Source organism: Dipodomys ordii, unplaced genomic scaffold, assembly GCF_000151885.1.
Source record: "Dipodomys ordii isolate 6190 unplaced genomic scaffold, Dord_2.0 Scaffold1, whole genome shotgun sequence".
Classification (NCBI taxonomy): domain Eukaryota; kingdom Metazoa; phylum Chordata; class Mammalia; order Rodentia; family Heteromyidae; genus Dipodomys; species Dipodomys ordii.
In genome coordinates, this window is record NW_012267217.1 from 49,619,865 (window position 1) to 49,644,251 (window position 24,387).

Genomic DNA, 24,387 nt, shown 5'->3' on the forward strand with positions numbered 1-24,387 from the left:
CCCGGGGCGGCCTCGCCCGTGGGCCCAGCCGGGCCGCCGGTGCGCCGCTCGCCCTCCTCCCCCAGGCTTTAGCGAATGCGATGCCGCGTACCGCAAGTCACGAGGGGAAACCATGTCTTCTGTTTCAGCCTTATTTAGCGCCTCGGACAAAACCGGCCTTGTGGAGTTTGCCAGAAGCCTGGCGTCTCTGGGCTTGAACCTCGTCGCTTCCGGAGGGACCGCAAAAGCTCTCAGGGACGCTGGCTTGGCGGTCAGGTAAGGCCCAGCCGTCGTGGCTTGTGAGGTCCAACCCCAAAGTGCCATCTCCGAGAACCAGAAACGAATGGAATCCAGGAACTGAGAATAAAGTACCCAGTGCTCGGTCCCCACAACCCTCGCCGCGGGGCTGGTACCTGCCCTATCCACACTTGATGCTCAGAGAGGGAGGGGAGGTGCGGAGATCTCAATTTTGTGACTTCTGCACAAGTTCACAAAGTTGAGGAAGGCCTTAGATGTAGGGTTGAGCGGGCCTGGCTTTGGAGCCTTAGTTCTTGTTTAGCCAACTTTCTTTAACAAATTGGATGCTCGACCAAGTCAAAGGTTTACACTATGTGTGTGACTTAATGTATCCCATTATTTTAACAAAACTTCAGGAAGTGTCACACCTGCCTCTCTTGCATCTGCAGTAATCTCATGAAGCTACAAGTCATTTACTGTTCCTTCAAAAGCTTTTCTGTTACCTGACCAGGAAATGGGAAGGGATATACAGGAGCTAAATCAAGAGGCCATTCCCATCCTCAAAGAATTGGCATTGAGAATGCAGGGGGAGTAGGAAATGCAGAAAACCAGCGGACACAGCGATGGTAAACTACAGCCTGTATTCAAAGGGGTGATATATCTACCTCCCAGATACATTTGTTTTGGTATCTAATGCGGAAAAAGATCTAAATACAGAGGTGGATTATCCACCATTACTTGGGAAGTGCTTTTCTGAGAGCAATATATAGCTTCCCTACATTTGGCAAGTCCAAGTGGCAAGAATATCTTTATTTATTCAGTAAATGCATAAGTTTCTCAAAATCTGTTTGCATGTTGTCTTTGATCCTTGATTCTCAGAGGGCAGGTGGGTTGACGCAGGTAAACAGCAGCAGGGTGAGAGGTCTAAGTCCAGACCTGAATTTTTCCATTGAACCAAGGTGGGGTTACCATTGTATTAGTTGGATTTTCTCCAAATTAAGGAAAGTCCTCATCTGTGGCTTCCCTGCCCCCAACTTTGTATTATGGAAACATTTCAGACTGATCAAAATAAAAAAAAATGACACTATGTACCTGGCATACTTATCATTCTTGTTCCATGCCATTCCTTGCTTACCTTTATTGTGATAAATGTGTGTGTGTATTAAGAATATATATATATATATCTATCCCCATTAAAGGATGAATGAGTTCACCATTATTGGTTTTATTTAGATCCAGTGGTTTTATTTAGACCCAGTTCGCTGATGCGTTGGGTATGTATATTGACACCTGTCATTGCAAGACATTGATACAGGTAGTATCCTCAGCAGATAGAAAAAGAAACTGAGGCACAAACAAGTAGTTTTCCCAAGATCACACAGCTAGTGTAATCTTGTTATGAAGTAAACTGATGAGATTATAGTCAGTGAGTGAGTGTACAATATGTACTTCTGAAGGCTACAACTATTAGATACAAATTCTTAAGCACCAAGGAGTAACAAGCTTTTTTATTGACTCAGTGTTTACTTCTATGACTAGATCTGCTACCTATAAGTTTTAATCTATTTTCCTCAACTGGGGGAAATAGATTTAATTTCCTGAATTACATGAAGGAAATTTTGAATTTGAACCATGGTTCACCAGTTTTCAGATGATGCTAGAACTGTATGTTCTTGGCCAGTCACGGCTCATTTGCACATAAATCATTCTTCCTCCTCCCTTCTCTCCTACATTAGGGATTGAACCCAGGCCTCATGCTTGCTACATCCATCCACAAATGGCTCTCCTTAGTAGGAGAGTCTACCCAGGAAATTCAGTATCCTGTTGTCAGAATTTGCTGTCTTAAGATGTTTATTTTCTTATAGCATGTTGACTTATAACATAATGACTGTAGAAAACCTGGAAAATGTAGGAAATGATAAAAAATGTCAGAAGTAGAAATGGCTTTTATTATTAACAATGTATATTAATATTTTATAAGCATATGCTTTATGCTTATTTCACAGTTCACAGAGAGATACAATTGTGCTTCCTGGCTTTTTTTTTCTTCCTTTATATACTATAGACATTTTTCTGTGTAAATTCTGCCACATATGGGTACAACTTTCTGGAGCTCAGTTGATAGGAATTGATATATGATTATTCCTCTTCATTTAGCCCTTTCTCATATTTTGTGTTTTTTAAAAACATTTATAGAATTGCAACATTTAATACTTAAACCTTTGATCCAAAAGTAATTTATTTGTGTGTGTGTTTCCCAGTTATGTTAAAATCAGCATCACTTCACTGAGCAGTCTTCTTTCCCCATTTATTTAAATTTTTAATTCTTATTTCTTTGTTGTATAGCCCAGGCTAGCCTCCTGAGTGCTGAGATTATAGGTATGAACTAATACTTATGGCCAAGAAAAACTCCATTCTTGCACTAGGAGTTGGACCTGGGATGCCTGGGATTTTTTTTTTAATCATAAAACTAAATTCTTTTTCCTGCTTTGGTCAGTTTCTGAGATTACTTTCTAATTGCTTCTCAGTTGAATTTTTTTGTTTTTTGTTTGTATAACGGTATTATTGTGGAATCCAGATGGACCTTCAACTCTAGATCCTTCCTCTGTCTCTCTCCAGTGTTGGGATCTGTAGGCATGACCACCATGTCTGGCTGAATTCATTCTTAGCAATATTTAATTATATGGATTAGGACTGTCTTCTGAAAGCTGTAAGACCAATGCTTTAGTATTTATAATTCTCCCTGTGCACATACCAGTTTAAAAACACCATAAGCATTTTTGAAAAGTAAATAAAATTTTACTTAAATCCGGTGTAGACCAAACAGTGTTGACTTATGCCTGTAGTCCTAGCTGCTTGAGAGGCTGAGATCTAAGGTTCAAGGTTCAAACCCAGCCTAGGCAGGAAAGTTCTCCAATTAGCAAAAATGCTGGACTAGAGGCATGGCTCAAGTGGTAGAATCAGTTGTAAGCAAAAAAGTGAGCAAGATCTGTAGAGCCCTTGAATTCAAGGCTTAAACCAGCAGAAGGAAGGAGGGAGAGAGGGAGAAAGAAAGAAGGGAAGAAAGGAAGAGTAGGGGAGGAAAGAAACATACACAGAGACTCTGGGACAGAGGGATTAAATATAGTGAAAAACTTAAAAAACTAGAGTAATTTTTTTATTCAATTCAGGCTCAAAATTTCTTGAAATAAGAGCAATAGACTTGATGATAGATCCTTTGAATAATGTAAAGTGACAGTTCAGAAACTGTAATAATGTTTGGTTAAATCTGTTTTAGAGATGTCTCTGAAATAACAGGATTTCCTGAAATGTTAGGGGGCCGTGTGAAAACCCTACATCCTGCAGTCCATGCTGGTAAGTAGTTGATACTTTTGGTATAAAACAATTAGCAGACTTCAGGAATATTTTAATTAATAACTTCACAGAAAATAAGGGGAAGAAGTAAATCATAAGCTTGAATCTAATCCTCGAGTTATTTTGGTTTTGTTACATTTGCTTCCATATTTCATAATATATAATATGTAGTTCTAACCACAAAGTGTATAGACTTTTAAAGTAATACAAGTTTAGTGGCACAGTATAACTGACTTTCAGTGTGCTTACATTTGTTTATTAGACACAGCACTGCTCATAAAGCCAAAATGTTTACCAGTAGAATATTGCTAACTCCACAGTTGTAGAAAAATGCAGCTGAATGGAGGCTCAGAGGCTGAGGATCATAGAAAAGTCATTGGCTTGAGAACAAATGAACTATGATAGACCCACAGTAGTTGCAGAAAAATTCCTTTGTGTTTTCTTGCTGGGAATGTGGCTTAGCGAAAGTGCTTACCTAGCATGCATGAAGCCCTGTGTTTGATTCCTCAATACCATATAAACAGAAAAAGCTGTAAGTTGTGCTGTGTCTCGAGTGGTAGTCCCAGCCTTGAACAAAAAGAAGCTCAAGGACAGTGCCCAGGCCTTGAGTTCAAGCCCCAGAATTGCTCCCCCCCCCAGAAAAAAAAAGCAGTAAAGGAATTTGGGTTGGGATATATAGCTCAGTGGAAAAGAACTTACCTAGCAAGTATAATTCTCTGGTTTTTGATCCCTTTACCAAAATAGAAAAGACCACAGAAATACAATTAAAGGAACTAGGTATTGATTGAAAAGATTTTACAATACCTAGTATTTTGCTGCTGCTGTTGTTTGATAATTCTTTGACTGGGCATTTTATATTCTTTAAGACTGTCAGAGGTGCCAGGGGCAGTGACATGTACTTATAATCCAAACGCTCAAGGCCTGAAGTTTAAGACTAGCCTGGGCAACATAGTGAAACCTTGTCTTAAAGTCCCCCAAAAAAGAACATTAGCAGAGTTAACTGTGGGCATGGTATTGAAAGGAATATCTTGAACTTAATACTTTTTTTAACTTTGTAAAATTAGGAATTCTGGCTCGTAATATCCCAGAAGATAATGTCGACATGTCCCGACTTGATTTCAATCTTATAAGGTAAAATTTGAAGTTGAATATTTTAACACATTAAGGAACAGAGACAGAATATGAATATTTCTTTTTTCTTTTACTCACTGTAACTTTAGTGAATCTCTTCTGTGTTTTGCCTGTGTAAGCATTTTAATTTTGCCAGATTTACATTTCTTAACTGTATAACTTTTGGGGGGGGGGTGCGTGCACGCGCGCGTGTGTCTGTGTGTCTATGTGGACCAGGCTGGCCTTGAACTCTTCTTAAGCCTCCTACTTTAGCATTCTAAGTGCTGGGATTACAATCATTATGCCACCACACCCATCTTATTGTTCATTGAAACGTGTAATAGTTTAATTGAGTTGTAATTCATATATGCAGGTCACCAATTTAAAATACAGCATTCAAAGATCTTAAGTATATTCATACAAGTTGTATTACCATCACCACATTCAAGTGTTTTTTTTTCATATTTGTCTAGTTTGGACATCTAGATAAAAATCCTCTAGAATGAACTGCATCAGTTTTTTCTAATTAGGCTAGAGGGCTACAGAGCTTCTCATGTTGCAGTCCTGGAGGTAAATCTCCGCTTCACTGGTTATTCTTAATTGTTCTAACTTTTATGTTATTTCAGCCTTCCTGTTGTAATTATCTTCATGATTTCCCTGTGGGCAAAATGCCCTTAAAATACTCCATTGTTTTGCATCATTGTATGTAACCCATTGGGAAAAAATACAAATTTGGATGTCCTAGAAAATAGCAATCACAGTCTTAAGTGTGATTTTTTTTTTTTTTGAATTTTGTCTTTTTTTTTTTTTGTCCGTCATGGGGCTTGAACTCTGGGCCTGGGCGCTGTCCCTCAGCTCTTCAGCTCAAAGCTAGCACTCTACCACTTAAGCCATAGCGCCACTCCCGATTTTTTGGTAGTTAATTGGAAGTAAGTCTTTTGGATCTTCCTGTCCAGGCTGGCTTTGAACGATGATCCTCATATCTCAGCCTCCTGTACTAGGATCACAGGTATGAGCCACCAGTGCCCAGCCCTTTTTTTTTTTAAATCATTTTATTTATTTGTTTGTTTAGAGGAGATTACAGGTGTGTGTCACCATACCAGGTTAAAAAAAAAAAAAAGTAAATTTTTGATGGCCAGGTAGTACAGGGGAGTTCAGGTTACCCAAGCAGTAACATTGAAGTATGGTTCTGAGAGAATGGTGTATGTGACAAATAATATGTATTCTAAACCATAGGACCTCCAGAGTTAGTATGTATTTTTACTGAGTTTTAAAATGTCAAGTTTACAGTTTATATTTTATTTTATATGGCGTTTGGTCATGTATATATATAAACCATATAGGTTAAGATTGTTAATGCAAATAAATTTCTGTTGATCTTAGAGTTGTGGCCTGTAATCTGTATCCCTTTGTGAAGACCGTGGCTTCTCCAGAGGTGACTATTGAGGAGGCTATTGAGCAAATTGATATTGGTAAGTTAGACAAATCATTTTGAAGACTGACAATTTCTAATAAATTTCTAATAAAGTTTACTTTCTGCTGTTCAGCAAGTGTGTGTATGTGTGTAGTCTTTTGAGACAGGTTTTCACTAGGTGGCCCAGGCTACTCTTAAACTCTCTTAAGTAACTCAGATGGACCTCAAACACAAGATTCACTGCCCCAGCCTCCCACACCTTGCTTAAAGAGTCCTTTCTTAGCCAGTTTATATCGCTCACTTTTCCTTATTTGTTCTTTTATGTAATAAAGTAGAAGCTTGAAAGAGGTTTATCACCTCATAAGGAAATGCCAATATATGGATATATAATAATAAATGGAAGTGGCTCTGTAGCTCAAGTGGTAGAGCACTAGCCTTGAGCTGAAGAGCTGAGGGACAGCGCTCAGGCCCAGAGTTAAAGCCCCACGACTGACAAAAAAAAAAATATAATAATAATAAATGTCTTTTGTCCTTTAAAGGTGGAGTAGCCTTGTTGAGAGCTGCAGCTAAAAACCATGCTCGAGTAACAGTGGTGTGTGAGCCAGAGGACTATGTGGCAGTGTCCACAGAGATGAAAAGCTCTGACAGTCATGACACATCCTTGGAGACAAGGCGCCAGTTAGCTTTGAAGGTAGGAACATGCTTCTGTAATACTATAACATCCACCTAGCACAGTAACTAGTAAACAGTGCTCCTCCTAGAGGAGCTAATGAGACACTGCTTGGGGCTGCTACCTTTTTATTAAAAATGGAGAGACTAGCTAGATGCTGGTGGCTCATGTCTAATCCTAGCCACACAGGAAGATGAGATCTGAGGATCGTGGAAGCCAATCCAAGCAGTAAAGGCTGTTGAGATGCTTCTTTCCAGTTAACCACCAAAAAACTGAAAGTGGAGCTTTGGCTCAAGTGGTAGAACACACTAGCCTTGACCAAAAACCTCAGGGACAGCACGTTCAAGCACCAGGACTGATACCAAACAAATAAAAATAAAAAGGAGAGACTTGAAACAGAATTGGGGAAAGATAATTTAGGTTTGCCATCAACTGTTAATTGGTGTGTGTGTGTGTGTGTGTGTGTGTGTCCAGTGTATGCATTAGAACATCTTGTCCCCCCTTCCAGATGTTCTCAGTCTCTAACAACTTACCTTTTTTTTTATAGGCCTTCACTCTCACAGCACAATATGATGAAGCAATTTCAGATTACTTGAGGAAACAGTACAGCAAAGGAAAATCTCAGATGCCCCTGAGGTATGGAATGAACCCTCATCAGACTCCTGCCCAGCTGTACACCCTGAAGCCCAAGCTCCCCATCACAGGTGAAGCCTTGTGTTGTAGGGCACAGTGTGCTGTCTGGATACATGTGTTTTTTTCTGTGTCGTGTGTCATGTCTGATTTGGATCAAATTTCGAAGTTTTATTACATACTATGTCTTAAAGCCATCTAAATCTGAGATGCCAGTTGGACTTGTGAGCACAAATAATGGAGTTGTACCTTGTCCTACCATATAACCCACACATCACAATTGTGGGAAGAGGTCAAGTTGGACATGTGGATGGAATGTCTTTGTTTATAGATGTTGTTTGAAGACCTGAGACAGAATGGTATGGCCTAGATTTCATAGAGGATCATGACCATGCCTTGAAGTGCTTTACCACCTGCTTGGTAAGCAGTAGAGGAACCAGCAGAGGAAAATCTGAATCTGGAATACCACTGAGAACAGAAAAGGGACTATTAATTTGGGGAATAATAAAGAAACATTGATGTTGGGATGATGGGGCTAGAAGCATTGTTGTATCGGGCCAAAATGCAAGTTTGAAGTTAGCAAATACGTTGGTGGGTAATTCTTCAAACAGAAACCAGAACTTTGGGTTTGTGGGTTAAGTGGGGGTTTTCAGTATTTTTCCCTGCTCTGTTCCTTAGTCGGGCTGTTAGAGCATGTCATCTCAGAGGAGGGAGTGTTGAGAATGGCAAAGGAGTTCAGTTGTGGGGCTTGGAGGTTAAGCAGTACCCAGGGGGGTTGGCCCTGGATCTGAGCAGACAACTTTATTCATACTTGAAAACATGCCAGATCCCAGGTTGAAAGAAGCAGGCCTTCTGGTCAGCTTCCTTTTTCCCTTGTTACCAGTGTGTGAGTGATGGAAGAAGCAAGGTAGGCGGTTTGAGTTAGCATAATTCTAGCCTCCATCCTCTACATCTGTGTGGTTTTGAGCAAGTTTTAGGAAGTGATGAGGTCACGAGGGCATTCCCTCATCAGTGGACTAATGGTGCTGTCAAGGGGCAGTGGTCCCCTCAAACCCGTGGTATCTCCTGTGTTGTGATACAGCACACAGACCCCAGAATTTTGAAATTTCCAAACTCTAGAACTTTGAAATAAGTTACTTTTCTTTATAAATTACCTTGTCACCAGTATTTGTTATTGTAGCACAAAACTGGCTAAGGAAAATTTTTAATAATATGATGAATCTAGAGTATCTGGCCCAGTGCGTTTTAAATAAATCTTAGCTGTCATCATCAACATCCGACCATGACACTCTTACCTTCTCTGCATATTCAGATAAGGTGGGTGAGGCAGTTAGAGCTGAGCTGTTGTCCCTACTCTTCCAGGTAAGCCTATATCATGGAGTCAGGACACCAAAGGCAAGAAAGGCCAAAGGAGCTGATTCTCTGACTATGTGCAGTTTTCTTATGACATACTTTTTCAACTCATTTGGATCAATAACTAACATTTTTTGTTTGTTGTTTATTGTTTTGTTTGTTTGTTGTCTATTCTGTTTCTTGTCATCACTCCTCCTTCCCCGAAAGCTCTATGAGGGTGTTACATTTTGGGGGAGTGTGGGAGGAATGAGGAATGTGTCCTGGGTACCAAGAACAGTGACTGATGCTGTAGTATCAGCAAGTCTTACCCATCTAACATAACACATGAAGGAGATGAAATCACACATTTTTGTTTTTAATTAGTGGCATCCAACTGTACTGAATTTCTTTTTCTTTTCTTTCTTTTTTTTTTTTGTTGTCGTGGGGCTTGAACTGTGGGCTTGGGCTCTGTCCTTGTGCTATTCAGCTTTTGCCACAACACCACTTCCGGTTTTCTAGCGGTTTATTTATCACAAACTTCCCTGCCCAGGCTGGCTTTGAACCGCGATCCTCAGATCTCAGCCTCCTCCTGAGTAGCTAGGATTACAGGCTGAGCCACCGGCGCCTGGCTGTGTACTGAATTTCTTATGCTTATTCACAGGACACAAAAAATTGTATCACTGGCTAGAAACTAGACAGTGACAAACTCTAAAACTATGGTCTTCTTGTATCTGTAGTTCCGCTCTTGGCAGGGCTTCTTGTGTCTGCTGCACTATACGTTTTTGCCCTTCTTTCCTTCCACCTTGCTCTTGCTTTAGCTTGTGGTGTAATATTTTAAATTGAAAGGGTTTATAACCTAAAATTTATACTACCTGCTGCAGTTGTTTAAGGTTCTTAATTTTTACATGAAGCTGGCTCATTGCTACTCTTGTAACTCCTTTCTTTATTGATTTACTTCTAGTCTGGCCAGATCAGGTGCTCGGGTAGTGTGTGTGCATATGTGTGTACATTTTTTTTTTGTTGTTGTTGGTTGTGGGGGCCGAACTCTGGGCCTAGGCACTGTCCCTCAGCTCTTCAGCTCAAGGCTAGGGCCCTACCACTTGAGCCACAGTGCCTCTTCTGGCTTTTTTCTGTTTATGTGGTGCTGAGAAATCAAACCCAGGGCCTCATGCATGCAAGGCAAGCACTCTACCACTAAGCCAACTTCCCAGCCCATGTGTACATTTTTTAAACATGGGCTCACACTTAGCTGCTTTGCTCTCCTTTATCATCAGGTTATTAATATGTTTTCTGTATCTGTTTGTATTTTAAATATATTAAAACATTTAGGGTCTTAATGTAGTTTTGTACTTTAAGAAAGTCACACATATCTGATTCTGTTGACCCTGCTTGGTTAAGTTTCTATGTCTTTATGTATAGTTCTGAATGGATCCCCTGGGTTTATAAACCTATGTGATGCTCTGAATGCTTGGCAGTTGGTAAAGGAGCTCAAAGAAGCCTTAGACATCCCAGCTGCAGCCTCCTTCAAGCATGTCAGCCCCGCAGGTAAGCACTGAGCTCAGTTGCCCTACATTTCTTTTAAAATTCTTTTTTTTTTTTTTTTTTAATGCTGGGCGGAGGGCTGGAACTCAGGGTCTAGACACAGTTCTTGAGCTTCTTTTGCTCAAGGCTAGTGCTCTACCATGTGACCCACAACTCCACTTGTGGCTTTTTGGAGAAAGAGTTTATTGGAGATAAAGAGTTTCTCAGATTTTCTTGCTTTGAACCGCAGTCCTCAGATCTTAGCCTTCTGTGTAGCAGGATTATAGGCGGAGCTGTAAATGCCCTGCTCTTAAAGTTCTTTTGAATGTTGACAAGCCATAACACCAGTATAGGTGTTTTATTGTATTTAAAACCACTTTGGGCAGGTGTGCGGATAATGGTATTAGTACTAATATGACCAAAACCTGATACATATAATTGTATGGAGTGATTATGAGATAGGAGAATCTTACCAATATCAACCTGACGGTTTAAAAGTGAATGAGATGGCTTAACTTAATAGACCAAAGAATATTTTTCTATACTTTAAAAAGTGTTTCTTGCTTTACTTGTAAACTTTTATTAGCCATTCTGTGAGATACCTGTTTGCTGCTCCATTTAGGTCTTTAATTCTGCATTGTAGGCATCTGAAGGTATCAGCAGGTCTGTTGGTCTAACGTGCAGTGCTTCTCAGTGTCAGTGGATGTTAGTGATGTGAGTGGGGTGGAAATAATTGATGTGCGACACCCAGCAGAACAGGAAGAGTCAGCAGTAGACAGCTTCTTTTACCTCCAGTGGCCTCCAGTGGCTCTGTGCTGTTAGGGGACAGAGAAGAGAATGCCCCCTACCTCCTACAACTATATTTTGATATTTAATTACCTAGCTAAATAGTGGAATTTTTTATTTTTTTAATTTTTATAGAGATTAACTGATTATATAAATTTCACAAATTTTGTAGTATTGTGAGATAGTAATAGTCACAAACACATTCTAACCTTCATGAGGCAAATTGTCATTATCATGGTCTATAATGTTTGTGAATTCCATACGCTTTGACAATACAACTATTTCTTCCACATCTAGTGATACGTACATTTCTTTCCTTTTGCTTAGTATAAGCTGTTTCCTTTTTCCCTCTCATTCCCTCCCTCACATTGTTGCCCTTGAGTTGCTTAGTTCATTTTCATCAATGTCCAGTGCAGCTGATGGGCCCCTCTGTTGTAATTTTCCCATTTCCCTCTGATTCTGTGCTTCCCTCAGTGTGTGTGTGTGTTTGTGTGTGTGTGTGTGTGTGTGTGTGTATGTGTAGATATATATAGATATATATGTGGTCAAGAACATGGAGTCATTCAGAAATGATGCAACAAATTGAGTGGAGGTCCTTTGTTTCTTGAGTCCTGTTTACTTTGTCATATCTCCTTGCATTTTGGATTTAACATCGACATATGAGGGAGACTATGTGCCGTTTGTCTCTCTCCTCTTGGCTCACCTCACTCAAAATGATTTGTTCTAGTTCCATCCGTTTCCCTGTGAATGCCATAATTTTGTCCTTTCTAATGGCTGTAGAATATTCCATTGTATATAGCTATCACAATTTTTGGATCCATCCATCTGTAGTGGGGCATCTGGGTTGCTTCCATATCTTGGCTATTGTGAACAGTGCTGCAGTGAACATGGAGGTGCATGTGTCCTTGTATCCTGGTTCCTGTTGCTCAGGGTAGATGCTAGATTTTTATTTAATTTAGTACAGATGTTAGAAAATGTGCTATGTAGATAATTTTTGGGGAAAAAAAAGCTTGAATGTTGGGATTGACAAGTGGCAACTTGAGATTGTTAGGTTTATGATATATTTCATGGGTTTCTCTGCCAGGCGCTGCTGTTGGAGTTCCACTCAGTAAAGATGAGGCCAAAGTCTGTATGGTCTACGACCTCTATGACACTCTGACACCTGTGTCAACTGCATATGCAAGAGCAAGAGGTCAGAAAACCACCATGTTTGACTTTGTGGTAAAAAAAAAATCAGTATTTTTATCGTGAATAGAATAAACCAGTAACAGTTTTTCTTCATTGTGAGATATCAGTCTATCTTTGTTTTCATTTGAAAATGAATGTATAAGTACCTCATAATAAATATGTTTAAAAGGCTTTGAAACAGGTCTTACATGTAACCCATACTGGCCTTAAACTTACAGTCCTCCTGCTTGTGCTTCCTGAGTGCTGGGATTACAGGTATATACTACCAAACCTAATGGTATGTCAGTGTTATAATGTACTAAATGGAAACACAAATGGAATTTGGTTTGTATAAGTTTAGATTAGGCTTTTGAATGCACTTTTATGAATTGGTTAAGTTATATTTTATGTATTTCAGAAACATGTAATTCTTGTTAAGGAATATTTCTAGTAAACATAACTTACCATATATATCAAGGGCTAGCAAACTATATCCCTTTGGCTGAATCCAGTCTTGCTTTCTATTTCTATAAATATATTTGGATTAAAGCCATTTTTTAAAATATTTTCTGTGGCTGATTTTGAACTACAAATTAAAATTTGAGACCATTTGGCTGAAAGGTATAGACTATGTGGCTGAAAAGCTTGGAAAATGTTTAATTTGATTTTTAAGAGAGAAAGTTTACTAAATGCTAAACTAAAAATTAATGAATACCTGTTACTGCTTGCTAAAATGACATTGGTCTGTTAATTAAAGCTTATACAGAAAATTAACTTTAGAGAAAATAGATTTTATATGATTGCACAGGGTTGTTTTTTTTTTTAAATCTTTGAGTATACTTAATGATGCTAATACCTTTTTGTAACTTTGATTTGCAGGGGCTGATAGAATGTCTTCATTTGGTGACTTCATTGCATTATCTGATGTTTGTGATGTCCCCACTGCAAAAATTATCTCAAGAGAAGTTAGTAGATACTGTGTATTTTGATCCATGAATAAATTGATAAAGTGGCATTTGTTCATAGAAACACTGACTTGCAGTATTTATATTATATTTAATTAATTAAAATTATCAAGGAGATATTGATATTTTATGTAGAAGCTGAATCTTTCAGTTGTTCATTTTGAGATTTAATGTTTCAAATGGATATCTGACTGTTTTTGTTTTTTTTTTTTGTCGGTCGTGGGGCTTGAACTCTGGGCCTGGGCGCTGACCCTCAGCTCTTCAGCTCAAGGCAAGCGCTCTACCACTTAAGCTACAGCGCCACTTCCTCTGACTGTTTTTATAAAGTTTTGCTTTATATGTTCCTATTACATTCTCTCAGGCATATCTTTGAATGCCATTAATGCAATCTTATTGTCAGTGTGTGTAGAAAGGGGGAAATTAAGTTAATATGTGAATCAGCCCTCATCATTTGAACACGAAATGAAAAATCAGGGATGCCACTGGTGTTGAAAGACAGAAGAAAAGATAAAAAGAAGGTAGCTGAAACAGATTTAAGAAACAAAACATAGTTCAAGGGCAGAGGAGCCTGTAGCTTGGCAATACTTAGAGATCATATACATGACCATTACTATCCCAACCAGAGTGGACCTGACATGGCATATTACAGGTTATCTCAAGGCTGTGACATTTATCTTAGTTATGAAGTGTTAACCGTATGTTGGAAGCTAATCTCTGTGCTTGGTGTTGAGGGACAGGCCTCCTCTAAGCCACATGAGCAGGTACTTCAGCACCGGGAATGGAGAATGCTCTTTCAAGTACAAAACTCAACCCCATGAATAATAAGAATTAGTTTTCCTTTTTGAGAAAATCATCCATATAGTAAAACTTAGTTAAAACTAACAATGAAATGAAAGGACAGCAAACAAGATAGGTCAGCTATAGAAAGTACTTCTGTATCCCAAGTTTAGTATTAGTGTCATCTGTTCATGGTACTGCTGCAGTATCTGGGACAGATAACTTGCTAGGTTTTTTCATCAGCAATCCACAGTTTTTAAAATGAGCATTGAAAGTGAAGGAAGGGGTGACTTTGTCCAAAAGGAATGCTACTGATAGCTGGGCTAATGCCTGTAATCCTAGCCACTCAGGAGGCTGAGATCTGAGGATCGTGGTTCAAAGCCAGCCTGTGCAGGAAAGGCCGTGAGATTCTTATCTGCAATAAACCACCAGAAAACCAGAAGTGGTGCTATAGCTCAAGTGGTAGAGTGCTGGACTTGAGCTGAAGAGCTCCCAGGCCTAGAGTTAAAGCCCCACAACCAACAAAAGAAAATCCTTTTATACAATACCTCAATAATAACAATAAAATTAGAGTTAAAATTAACATTGAATATCTTTGCAGGTTTCTGATGGTATTATTGCCCCAGGATATGAGGAAGAAGCCTTAAAAATACTTTCTAAAAAGAAAAATGGAAACTACTGTGTTATTCAGGTCAGTGCAATTGTTCTTTAGACCAGTAATTTGCTCTTCTATTTAGTGTCTCTTTCCCCATCTGTAATCTTTCCTCTAAGAGAAATAAGATGTAAATAGTTGTTAAACCGTATTGTTGGGAATAATGAAAGGAAAAAAGGCTATATGCATTCAGGACAAATGTGGTTATTTTTTTCTTAATATTTGTAATATGTGTTGGTTGATGCTACAAATGCAGAATGCACAAATATGGAGAGCCATATTTGTATATCCTTCTCCTTTGTTTATCCTGTATATTCTTAAAATGCCAGTAATTCTACATTTTACCATAGATTCCATGTAAGAATTGACCACATTTAGCCATACTTAGCTGCCATCTCAGTCTTCATTCTTTTTGTTTTCCTTTACTTTCTTATTGTTGTTGCTGATAGTAGTGGCATTTTGAACTCAGGGCCTCAAGCTTGTTAGCGTGCATGCTCATGGGCTAATGCTTTACTGCTTGAGCCCTGATGGCCACAGTGGCTGGCCTCAACTTGGGATTTTCTTGCTCAGTCTCCCAAGTGCTGGGATGACAGTCCTGTGGCCAGCAGGCCTAGAACCTTTATGAAGACTTTGAAGATTATTGATATAATTACTTTTTAACTTTTAAAATTTGTTTCTTAGATGGACCAATCTTATAAACCAGATGAAAATGAAGTTCGAACTCTCTTTGGTCTTCGTTTAAGCCAGAAGAGAAACAATGGTGTCATCAACAGGTCATTATTCAACAACATCGTTACCAAAAATAAAGATGTAAGTAAGAAAAGGATTGAACTGAATGCTAATAAGTAACTTTAGAAGGTCATACTAGTTAGCACCTTTTTGAAACACCATGATAAACCATGTATAGGCAGAAATTCTCTGATGCGTATCTAGTTGTTTCATTTCCTGTGCAGTGATCATTTATGTTTGTGTAGACAAGTTTTCATTCTTATGCTCTTTGTCATCATGTAGGAGGTACACATTCTTTGAATGAGCATGTATTATATCTCAACATACCATGTAGGTGACTGTCATCTGTATTGTAAATAGCAGAATTGTGGCATAAGCAACTGTAGAAATTTGTCCAAGTTTACTCAAGGGGAAAATGGAGCTAGTATTTGCTTTCTGAAATTCTTTTTTTTTCCCCCTCTTGATTTGGGGGGCATATACTAAGCATATACTCTGCCACTGAGTTATAGCCCTAGCCCCTGAGATATTGGGCCTTCAGATTTGAAGGATTAATTGGTCTGTTTGTCAAGTTTTGAAGGCTGTTTTCAGGTCTGAATTGGCTATGCTTTTTTTTCCAGTATTTTGAAGCTGTCATCCCTTTGTTTTCTGGTTTACCTGTGCCTAGAATTTTTGATTGAATGCTGGGCACTGACTATGAAAGAGTATTGAGAGCATGGGTGGTGTTACCTGTCTCCAGAGAGTTGACTTGCACTTTGTGGCAGGCAGGTGAGAGAGTGCTCATCTCTGGCTGTCAAGTAATTCAGCTGGTTTGGGCTTCAGCATTTGTGAGGACTGGTCTACTCTGCAGAAACCCTGGCCATCTGTTAGAATTCTCTTTTCTAGTGTACCCGAACTCCAGTTTGTCCCTTAGCACTGTAAAGCTTCCAGAAGCTGCACCCAGCCCTACGTCTTAGTTATTGCAAACTTGAAAACTGCTGTTGTTCGTGGTTCGCCTGCTGCTTTTCAGTTGCTATTCCCTTCCCTGCTGCCCTGCCTCCTCAACCTTGACAGCCACTGTATATTCATATATGGGTTTCATATGAACATAAGTTTCCATTTCTCTGCCAAAATTTCCATTTCACTCCTAAGCAGGAATGTTTGTTGCTTCAAGACATAGCAGTTATGTGTTTAGTCTTTTAAAATTGCCAAAGGGATGGGAGCTGGGAAGGTGGCTCAGTGGTCCAGTGCTTGCTTCACATGCAAGAGGCCCTGGATTCGATTCCTCAGCACCACATAAACAGAAAAAGCTGGAAGTGGGCACTGTGGCTCAAGTTGTAGAGCAGTAGCCTTGAGCTGAAGAGCTGAAGGACAGCGCCCAGGCCCAGAGTTCAAGCTCCATGACTGACAAAAAAAAAAAAAGAATTCCAAAGGGTTTTGCAGAGAGGATGTACAGCTTTGCAGCATTTTACATTCTCAACAGTAATAGATGAGTGATTCTGTTGCTACCAGCTTTTGTGAAGGTATTCATTTAGATTTGATAATTGTGGTAATATCGCACTAATTCTGACTTAATTTGTATAATAATAGCTCATATTGAACTTTTATTTCATATGATTGTTTGCCATCTTTAGTAAAAAATCTTTTTGTAGCTTTTGTTCATTTTCATTTAAGTTGTTTCAGGTTTTGTTACTGAGTTTTGAGGTATTGTTTTGTTTTTCTGTTTTTAATGCATTACAAGTACTATTGTTTTTCCCCCCAGTTTGTATTTTGTCTTTTTATCCTCTGTAACAAGGGATTTCCTTCAGAGTCAAAACATTTGCTTTTGAAGAAGCCAAACTTGATTTTCCCAGAACACCTTGGCTTGTGTGTATACCACAATGATCCACTATGTCTAAGAAAATGTTAGCATTGTTTCTGAATATAAGTTTTATTAGAGCTCTAGGTAATTGAAGCTATAACTAGTACTCTAGTTAACAAAATACTGCATTGCATATCCTGTGTGATGTATACAGGCTTGATGTAGAATTGTTAGAAATTGTCACAGCTTGAGTCTATGCTACTACTGGGCACTGCGCCAACAGTTCCACCACAGGATCTGAAATATATAATTGTTCTTAGTAAACATGGAAGTATGTGGCATGAGCAGTTCATGTTACTGTCATTTAAGCATCATGACTACAAAGTGGGTCTGCTGTTGGTCTGTTTTGTTAGCTGTAGGTAAGAAGCTTAAAGTTTAATGTGTTTATTAACAAGCCTGCTTCAGTTTGCCATTCTGTTTATTTCAGTTGCCAGAGTCTGCCTTCAGAGACCTCATCGTAGCTACTGTCGCTGTCAAGTATACTCAGTCTAACTCCGTTTGCTATGCCAAGAACGGGCAGGTAACCAAGCTGCCAAACTTCCCTTTGGGGTGTCTGTGGTTTTACAAAATGATGTTCAAAAATACATCTGCCTCAGGTAGTAGACAGCTTGAAAGGGAAATTTTACCTTTTTCCAGTTAATCAGTGCTTACTCAGCATTTGAATAGACTTAAAACTATGGAAGATTAAGAAGTAAATCTAGAACTAGTATTAAAATTAGTCAAGAATGAGTTGGCACATTTTGGATTTGCAGGACTCTGATTGTTATAAAACTGGAAGGGAGGGAGGGAACCATCAGCTATCAGACTGTATTTTCATGTTTTATTTGTTCATCATGCATTCATTCATTCATCCATTCATTTTGTCTGGAGTGCTAAGGCCTGGACCCAGGGCTACCCAAATGTTAAGCAATTACTATACCACTTAACTACACTCCCTAGCCTCTTGCATGACAACTAGACTAAGAGAAAATCAGGCTCATTGAGGCATAATTTATGTACAGTGAAAGTTAGACTTTTTAAGTGTAGTTTTCACACATTATACCCTAACTCCAGCTACAGTCAAGGTGCAGAGGGTCCCCATCTTAAAGAAGCATTCAGCTGTTTCATGGCAATACCTCCAATGGAGGGTGTTGAGAAATATTCCCACATTACCATGGTTTTCATGTTTAGTGCACTGTAAGTTCCATGAAAGCTTTAGCCCTTTGTTATGAAACAGGCTTTGTGCTAAATGACTTTGCCAAGCTGTAGGCAAAAATTAGTGTGAGCATGTGGAAAGTAGGCAGGGCTGAGCCTCGATGCCTGCCAGGGTAGGTATATTTAGTGCCTTTTTAACTTTAAACATAGTAAACTTTAGTATGGGGTTAACTTCAGTAAACAAAATAAACTTTACTATGGGTTTTATTAAGACAATTATTAAGTCAAACAGCATCTGTAATATTAACCTCTTCCTTAACATCTGAATCAATGCATGGTTGAGCTAGTTCACTGTGAAGGTCTCTCCTAATTTAGGGGGTGAGGAGGTGCATGGTTTGATGTAGCATGGGGAGCTTTCTCTCATAGTATTTATAGCTCATCTCAGCATTTATTCATTTATTTTTTTGTCCACAAATTGGGGGTCTGATCAGTCAGGTGGATATTAATTACATATGGCCTGAAAGAACTCTCATAACTTTAGTGGTTTCCAGTTGTTAAAATTGCCCATCTCTAATGACTAAAATCTTGGGAATTTGTGCCTATTGCTGGTTTTAAATGAGATCCAGCAAAAACAATGCACAGTGAATTCTTCCCTATTGATGTCCTTTGAGAAGGTGTTGTTGGAACAGGTGCTCATTTCAATATCTGTCCCTCAGGTGATTGGCATTGGAGCTGGACAGCAGTCTCGGATACACTGTACACGCCTTGCAGGAGATAAGGCAAACAATTGGTGGCTTAGACATCATCCACAAGTACTTTCCATGAAGTTTAAACCTGGGGTGAAGAGAGCAGAAATCTCCAATGCCATCGATCAGTATGTAACTGGCACCATCCATGAGGTAAAGGTTTATGATTGAGTTCTGGGTGGACTGTGTTAATATGTACGTGTAACAAGTCAGTTACTAACTAGTATTTCATTGTACAGAGAGAAATATTTCTTGAAATTGTCTAAAATCGTTAAACTTTTTGGTAGTATCCCATTATCCTGAGTCTTACTTAACTTTGGTGATTAGAGGTAGAGGTGCCAGTGATCAAATCTTGGGCCTAGCACATGTTAAGCAGGCTCTGTACCATTGAGCTGCATTCCTTCAGCTCACTCCATTGGGGTTTTTGTTTTTTGTGTGTGTGGTAGTATTGCGATTTGAAAGTCTTATGGGTGCTTGCCACTCTACCACTTGAGCCATGTCCTCAGCTCATTCCACTAACTGGATCTGCTTTTTTTTCTTTTCATGTTTTTGAGAAAGGCCAGGTGGGAGCATTAATTGCAGACCTCAAGGAAAATGCCAGAAGAAAAGATTTAGCCCTGTTTCTAGACATAGAAATTGTTTAACACAAAACTGGGTAGGAAGCAGAGAAGCTACTAATCAAAACTGAGGTGATCACACAAAGGTGTGCATTGACCATGCACAGTTATCTGTCAGGAACAGGAATCACAGTGAGGCTGGCTGTGCCTTGTAAACCAAAAGTACTTGAAACATCTTTCCTTTTTCACTTCAATACATAGATATTTTCTGTCTGATATTACTGAGCAAATGCATGTCAGTGGTCCTGGAAGTGGGCCAGCTGGAAATGACAGGCCACCCCTGTCATGCCAGAACTTGGGAAGCTAAAGCAGGAGGATCACAAGTTAGTGAGCTGCCTAATGAGACTCTCTCTGTGTTCCCTGCCTCAACAGAAAGTGGAGGTCCTGGAAGAATCTCTGTATATAAACAGGAGTATAGCCAAGTATCTTTTAAAATACAAATAATTGTATAGTCCATTTGTGCTTCTGTAACAGAGTACCGCAGACTGAGTAATTTGCATTACTTCTCACAGTCCTGGAGGCTGGAAGTCCAAGCAAGGTGATGTCAGATTTGAGGTCTGTTGGAGACTAATCTCTGTCTACCTTGGAAGATGCTAGACCAATCATAAAGACAGCTCCATGACTAAATCACCTCCCAAAAGCCTCATTTCTGTTTTGAGGCAGGCTAATCTCAAACGTGCAATCTTCTCTGCCTCCTGAGTTCTGGGATTCCAGACACATACCACCAACCCTGTAGTCCTTACAATACTGCTGCAAAGAAGATTAAATTTCAGCATAAATTTTGGCAGGGACACAATATTCAAATACTGTGATTCATATTTTGATTTTTCTGCACCTAACTTTATATTTGAGATTAATTGTTATATAATGTTGTTGAAGGACTCTTTTGAAAACCCTTTAGAATATAATTTTCTATTTTCTTTGCTATAGGGATAAAAAGTAGTAGACCTAACTGAAAGATTCCAAACAAAGAATGTTTTGTCTAGTAAACTGACTTAGGACATAAAACGATGTCATCTCTACTTGGTAAACTCAGAGCACTTTTCTTCTGTAATGAAGTATTTTGCAAAACCTCAAGAAAAGTTTCTAAAAATCTGTACTGAAGTGTGTGATTATTTAACAAGTGAGAAATCACAGGAAAGTGCATGAGAGCTTGGCTTTCTGCATGGTACTTTTCATCAAGTGGAACTCAGTAAAGGTGATGTCAGACTAACCACCTTCTCTTCCCGCTCCACAGGGGGAAGGCTTGGTGAAGTGGAAGGCACTGTTTGAGGAAGTCCCTGAGTTGTTAACAAAGGCGGAGGAGGAGGAGTGGATTGACAAACTAACTGGCGTTTCTCTCAGCTCGGATGCCTTCTTCCCTTTCAGGGATAATGTAGACAGAGCTAAGAGGGTGAGTTGGAGTAGCTGCATGCCTTCATAGAACTGAGACAGAAACACCTTCTGAAGCCTGCTTCTGGCGTTTAGGCTTGTTATGTACCAAAGCAGTAGCAGTGTTACAAAATCAGTAATGTTTGGAGGGTTAAGTGGGTGACTTCTCCATGTAAACAGTGAGTGGCCCAAGTTCTGCTACCTTGCCTTTTTGACAGAATTGGGTCGTTCTGGATGGGGATTTGGAGATTTGCAGGTTTACATGCCATGTGTATTGAAAATCAATATTGCTTTTCCCTCAGAGCGGTGTGGCCTACATTGCAGCTCCCTCCGGTTCTGCTGCTGACAAGGTTGTAATTGAAGCTTGCGATGAACTGGGAATCATTTTGGCTCATACAGATCTCCGGCTCTTCCACCACTGATTTTACTCCCTATTATTTCATGGTTAGTTTGTGTGTAGGTGAATAATCATGTGTGAAATTTTGAAAGAATCATTTAAAAAATAAAATAACATCTTCATGGTTGGGTCCATAGTTTTAGAAACTCATGTTTTAATTCAGAAGGTATGGCGGTCTTAGATTGGCCCACCCCAGGGTTGATGCAAGAGGTCACAGGAGCACCCCATCTTCCTGGCACTCGGCCCACCCGCCACATTTCCCGTGTGAAACCTGTGGTCTGCAACTAAGCCTGAGAGGCTGAGCAGCCAGCGTGGATGGCGTAAGTGAAGCTCCACAGGAGAGTCTTTTCACCCAGCTCTAAGAAGCTTGGCTGTGTGCTTTCTAAACAAGCAGCAGATTATCCCCTGTGCGCTGGAACCACAGAGAGGATTAGCAAGACATGTTGGCCCTTGTGGATGGCACTTATGCAGACCTCTCCTCTGTTGAGTGACATGCTGCCATGGCTTCAGCAGCCCAAGATCTCTTCTCTGGAACTACATAAAAGCATATTAGCTGTTGAGAGCCCCGAGATGGGCCTCGTATTCCACATCAGCTTTCCCCGAAAATGAGCACATGGAATGCAGTTCCTCCTTGTGTTGGGCAGTACACAGTGGTGCCTCGTGTGCCCTTTACATGTGCCCTTACTGCCAACAGGGTCCTTGAGGGTCAGCAAAAGCCTTTAACATCCTTTTCCTCAGTAACATTGTCTTGCCCTCTCTCAAGTCTCTAGTTCCTCCCCTCCCTAAATAAAACTTGTGAATCTTTTAAAAGTGTCACCTTGCTGGGCACTGATGGTTCACGCCTATAACCCTAGCTATTCAGGAGGCTAATGTCTAAGGACCATGGTTTGAAGCCAGCCCAGGCAGGAGAGTTCCCTTGAGACTCTTTTCTCCAAATAACTCCTCAAAAACTGGAAGTGGAGCTGTGGCTCCAAGTGGTAGAGCACTAGCCTTGAGCAAAAAGCTCAAGGACAGCGCCCAATTACCAAAAAAAGCTGGAAATGGAGCTGTGGCCCAAGTGGTAGAGTACTACTAGCCTTATGCAAAAAAAAGCTCAGACATGGTGCCTAGACCTTGTTCAAGACCTAGAACTAGCACCAAAAACAGAAAACTCACTTTTGTAAGGCTTTGTTTAAGTACTTGTTGGTTTTGGTTTTGTATGAAGACTGAGCTTTGGTCATACACACCAAACATGAAAGTGGTAGAGATCCAGCTTTGAGCAAAAAATAAAAAATAAATAAGGGAAAGTGCTAGGCCATGAGTTCAAGCCCCAGTACACATGCACACACATCTACACATGCATGCATACATGCATATACAAAGAAAGCAAAAGTTTAGAGTTTGTTTTCAGTTAGAAAATGCGTCCAGCTGGGTGCTGGTACCTCATGCCTTAGACTTGGGAAGCTGAGAGCAAAAGGATCATGGTTCCAGGCTACTCTGGGTAGAAAAGTTTTGAGACTCTTATATGAAAAATAGCCAGCAAAAACAGGGCTGAAGGAATTGTTCAGTTTGTAGATTGCCAGTTTAGTAATGTGAAGCTTTGAATTCAAATCTCAGAACCAGAAAAAGTAAGGACACACCACCCAGTCTGGGTGATTTGCTGCTGTGTGGGAAGCCCTGCTACTCTGAAAGGTGTTGGAAACAGTGTTCAGCAAGGAGATATACCATCCAATTCATGTTAGCTGTAAAGCCCTGCAAGTGAGCCACATAGAAAGCTGAACCACATTGGCTCTGTTTAACACCATATTTTCTAACCACACTTGCACATGTGATTCTGCCAACTCAGCATTTTGAGCCTTTTTTTTTAAAAGGTATATAGTATGTCCCCATGCCTGGAAGTAATGAAGTCCACTTTTTCCATCTTCTTGCAAATATCAATTGGTGAGAATGGGTAACTGGAGCCAGGGGAACCGGGGGCGGAAGGGCGGGGATAGTTAATCCTGGTGTGCATCAGCATCAAAACCCAGAGTCGCTTCACTCCACGAAACAGCTAAATTTAGAGCTGTCCACACTCCTCATTTTGTGCTCCCACTGTCCGCTATCAGACAGTTGGACCAAAGCTACCATTGCTCACTGAAAACAGCACCAGCTCATGCCCTTGCTGCCTTCTATTCAGCTTCCTTTGTATTTAAGCCATGGTAGCCAGAACCAACTAGCACAGTCTTCATAATGCAGAGCAAACTTGGGCCACACTCAGGAAGCTAAGGTAGGAGGATTGCAAGTTTTAATACCAGCCTGTGCTACATAGGGAAACTTCTACTTGCAAAGACAAAACAGGTGGAGGAGATAGCTCATACCTGTAATTGTAACTTCTCAGGAATTGGAGATCACAAGGATCATGGTTTGAGGTCAGCCTGGGCAAAAAGTTTCTGTGACAGCATCTTAAAAAAAAAAAAAACAAACTGGATGTGGTAGCACACCCAGTGTATCCTCCTAGGTGCTGTAGGAAGTATAAGGAGGAGCACAGTCCAGGCTAGTCAGTAAAACAGATCTTCCAGAAATAATAAGCAAAAGGAGCTGGAAGAGTGGCTTAAGCAGCAGAGCACCCACCTAGCAATGTGCCCTGAAGTCAAACCCAGTACTGCCAAAAACAAAAAGCATGTCAGAACCCAGACTGAATTTCACTGGTTTTCAAATGAAAGATATAATGATTTATTTAATGTACTTTTCATTGACCTACATTTATTGTACAAGGAGGTTTCATGTGACTTGGTTCCTCCCTCCCATCATCACTTTCCTCCCCTCATCCCATGGCTGTCTCCACAAATCATTGATTCATTTTCATAAAGTCCTAGTTTATCCTCAGAATGTCTCTTTTCTAATCCCATTTGAAGTATAGTTAATATTTACAATTGTGTATTTTTAAAAGTTTTAATTGTACATATAGGGGTTTCAGCTCCAATGCATCTTGCTCAGTGTCACC

At 39.9% G+C, this 24,387-nt stretch overlaps 1 protein-coding gene across 1 annotated transcript in view; it reads left to right on the forward strand.

The window, feature by feature from the left end:
• Positions 1-21,561, forward strand: part of Atic (5-aminoimidazole-4-carboxamide ribonucleotide formyltransferase/IMP cyclohydrolase) — a 21,810-nt gene extending 249 nt beyond the window's left edge. The window contains exons 2-16 of the mRNA XM_013011687.1: positions 129-255; positions 3,494-3,570; positions 4,635-4,701; positions 6,064-6,152; positions 6,634-6,785; positions 7,312-7,468; positions 10,146-10,271; positions 12,118-12,225; positions 13,080-13,165; positions 14,544-14,633; positions 15,276-15,404; positions 17,588-17,680; positions 19,011-19,193; positions 20,895-21,050; positions 21,331-21,561. Coding sequence (XP_012867141.1) covers positions 129-255; positions 3,494-3,570; positions 4,635-4,701; positions 6,064-6,152; positions 6,634-6,785; positions 7,312-7,468; positions 10,146-10,271; positions 12,118-12,225; positions 13,080-13,165; positions 14,544-14,633; positions 15,276-15,404; positions 17,588-17,680; positions 19,011-19,193; positions 20,895-21,050; positions 21,331-21,450 — 1,760 coding nt within the window. The 3' untranslated portion in view covers positions 21,451-21,561. The remainder of the gene's footprint in view (positions 1-128; positions 256-3,493; positions 3,571-4,634; positions 4,702-6,063; positions 6,153-6,633; positions 6,786-7,311; positions 7,469-10,145; positions 10,272-12,117; positions 12,226-13,079; positions 13,166-14,543; positions 14,634-15,275; positions 15,405-17,587; positions 17,681-19,010; positions 19,194-20,894; positions 21,051-21,330) is intronic.
• Positions 21,562-24,387: the final 2,826 nt, after the last annotated feature.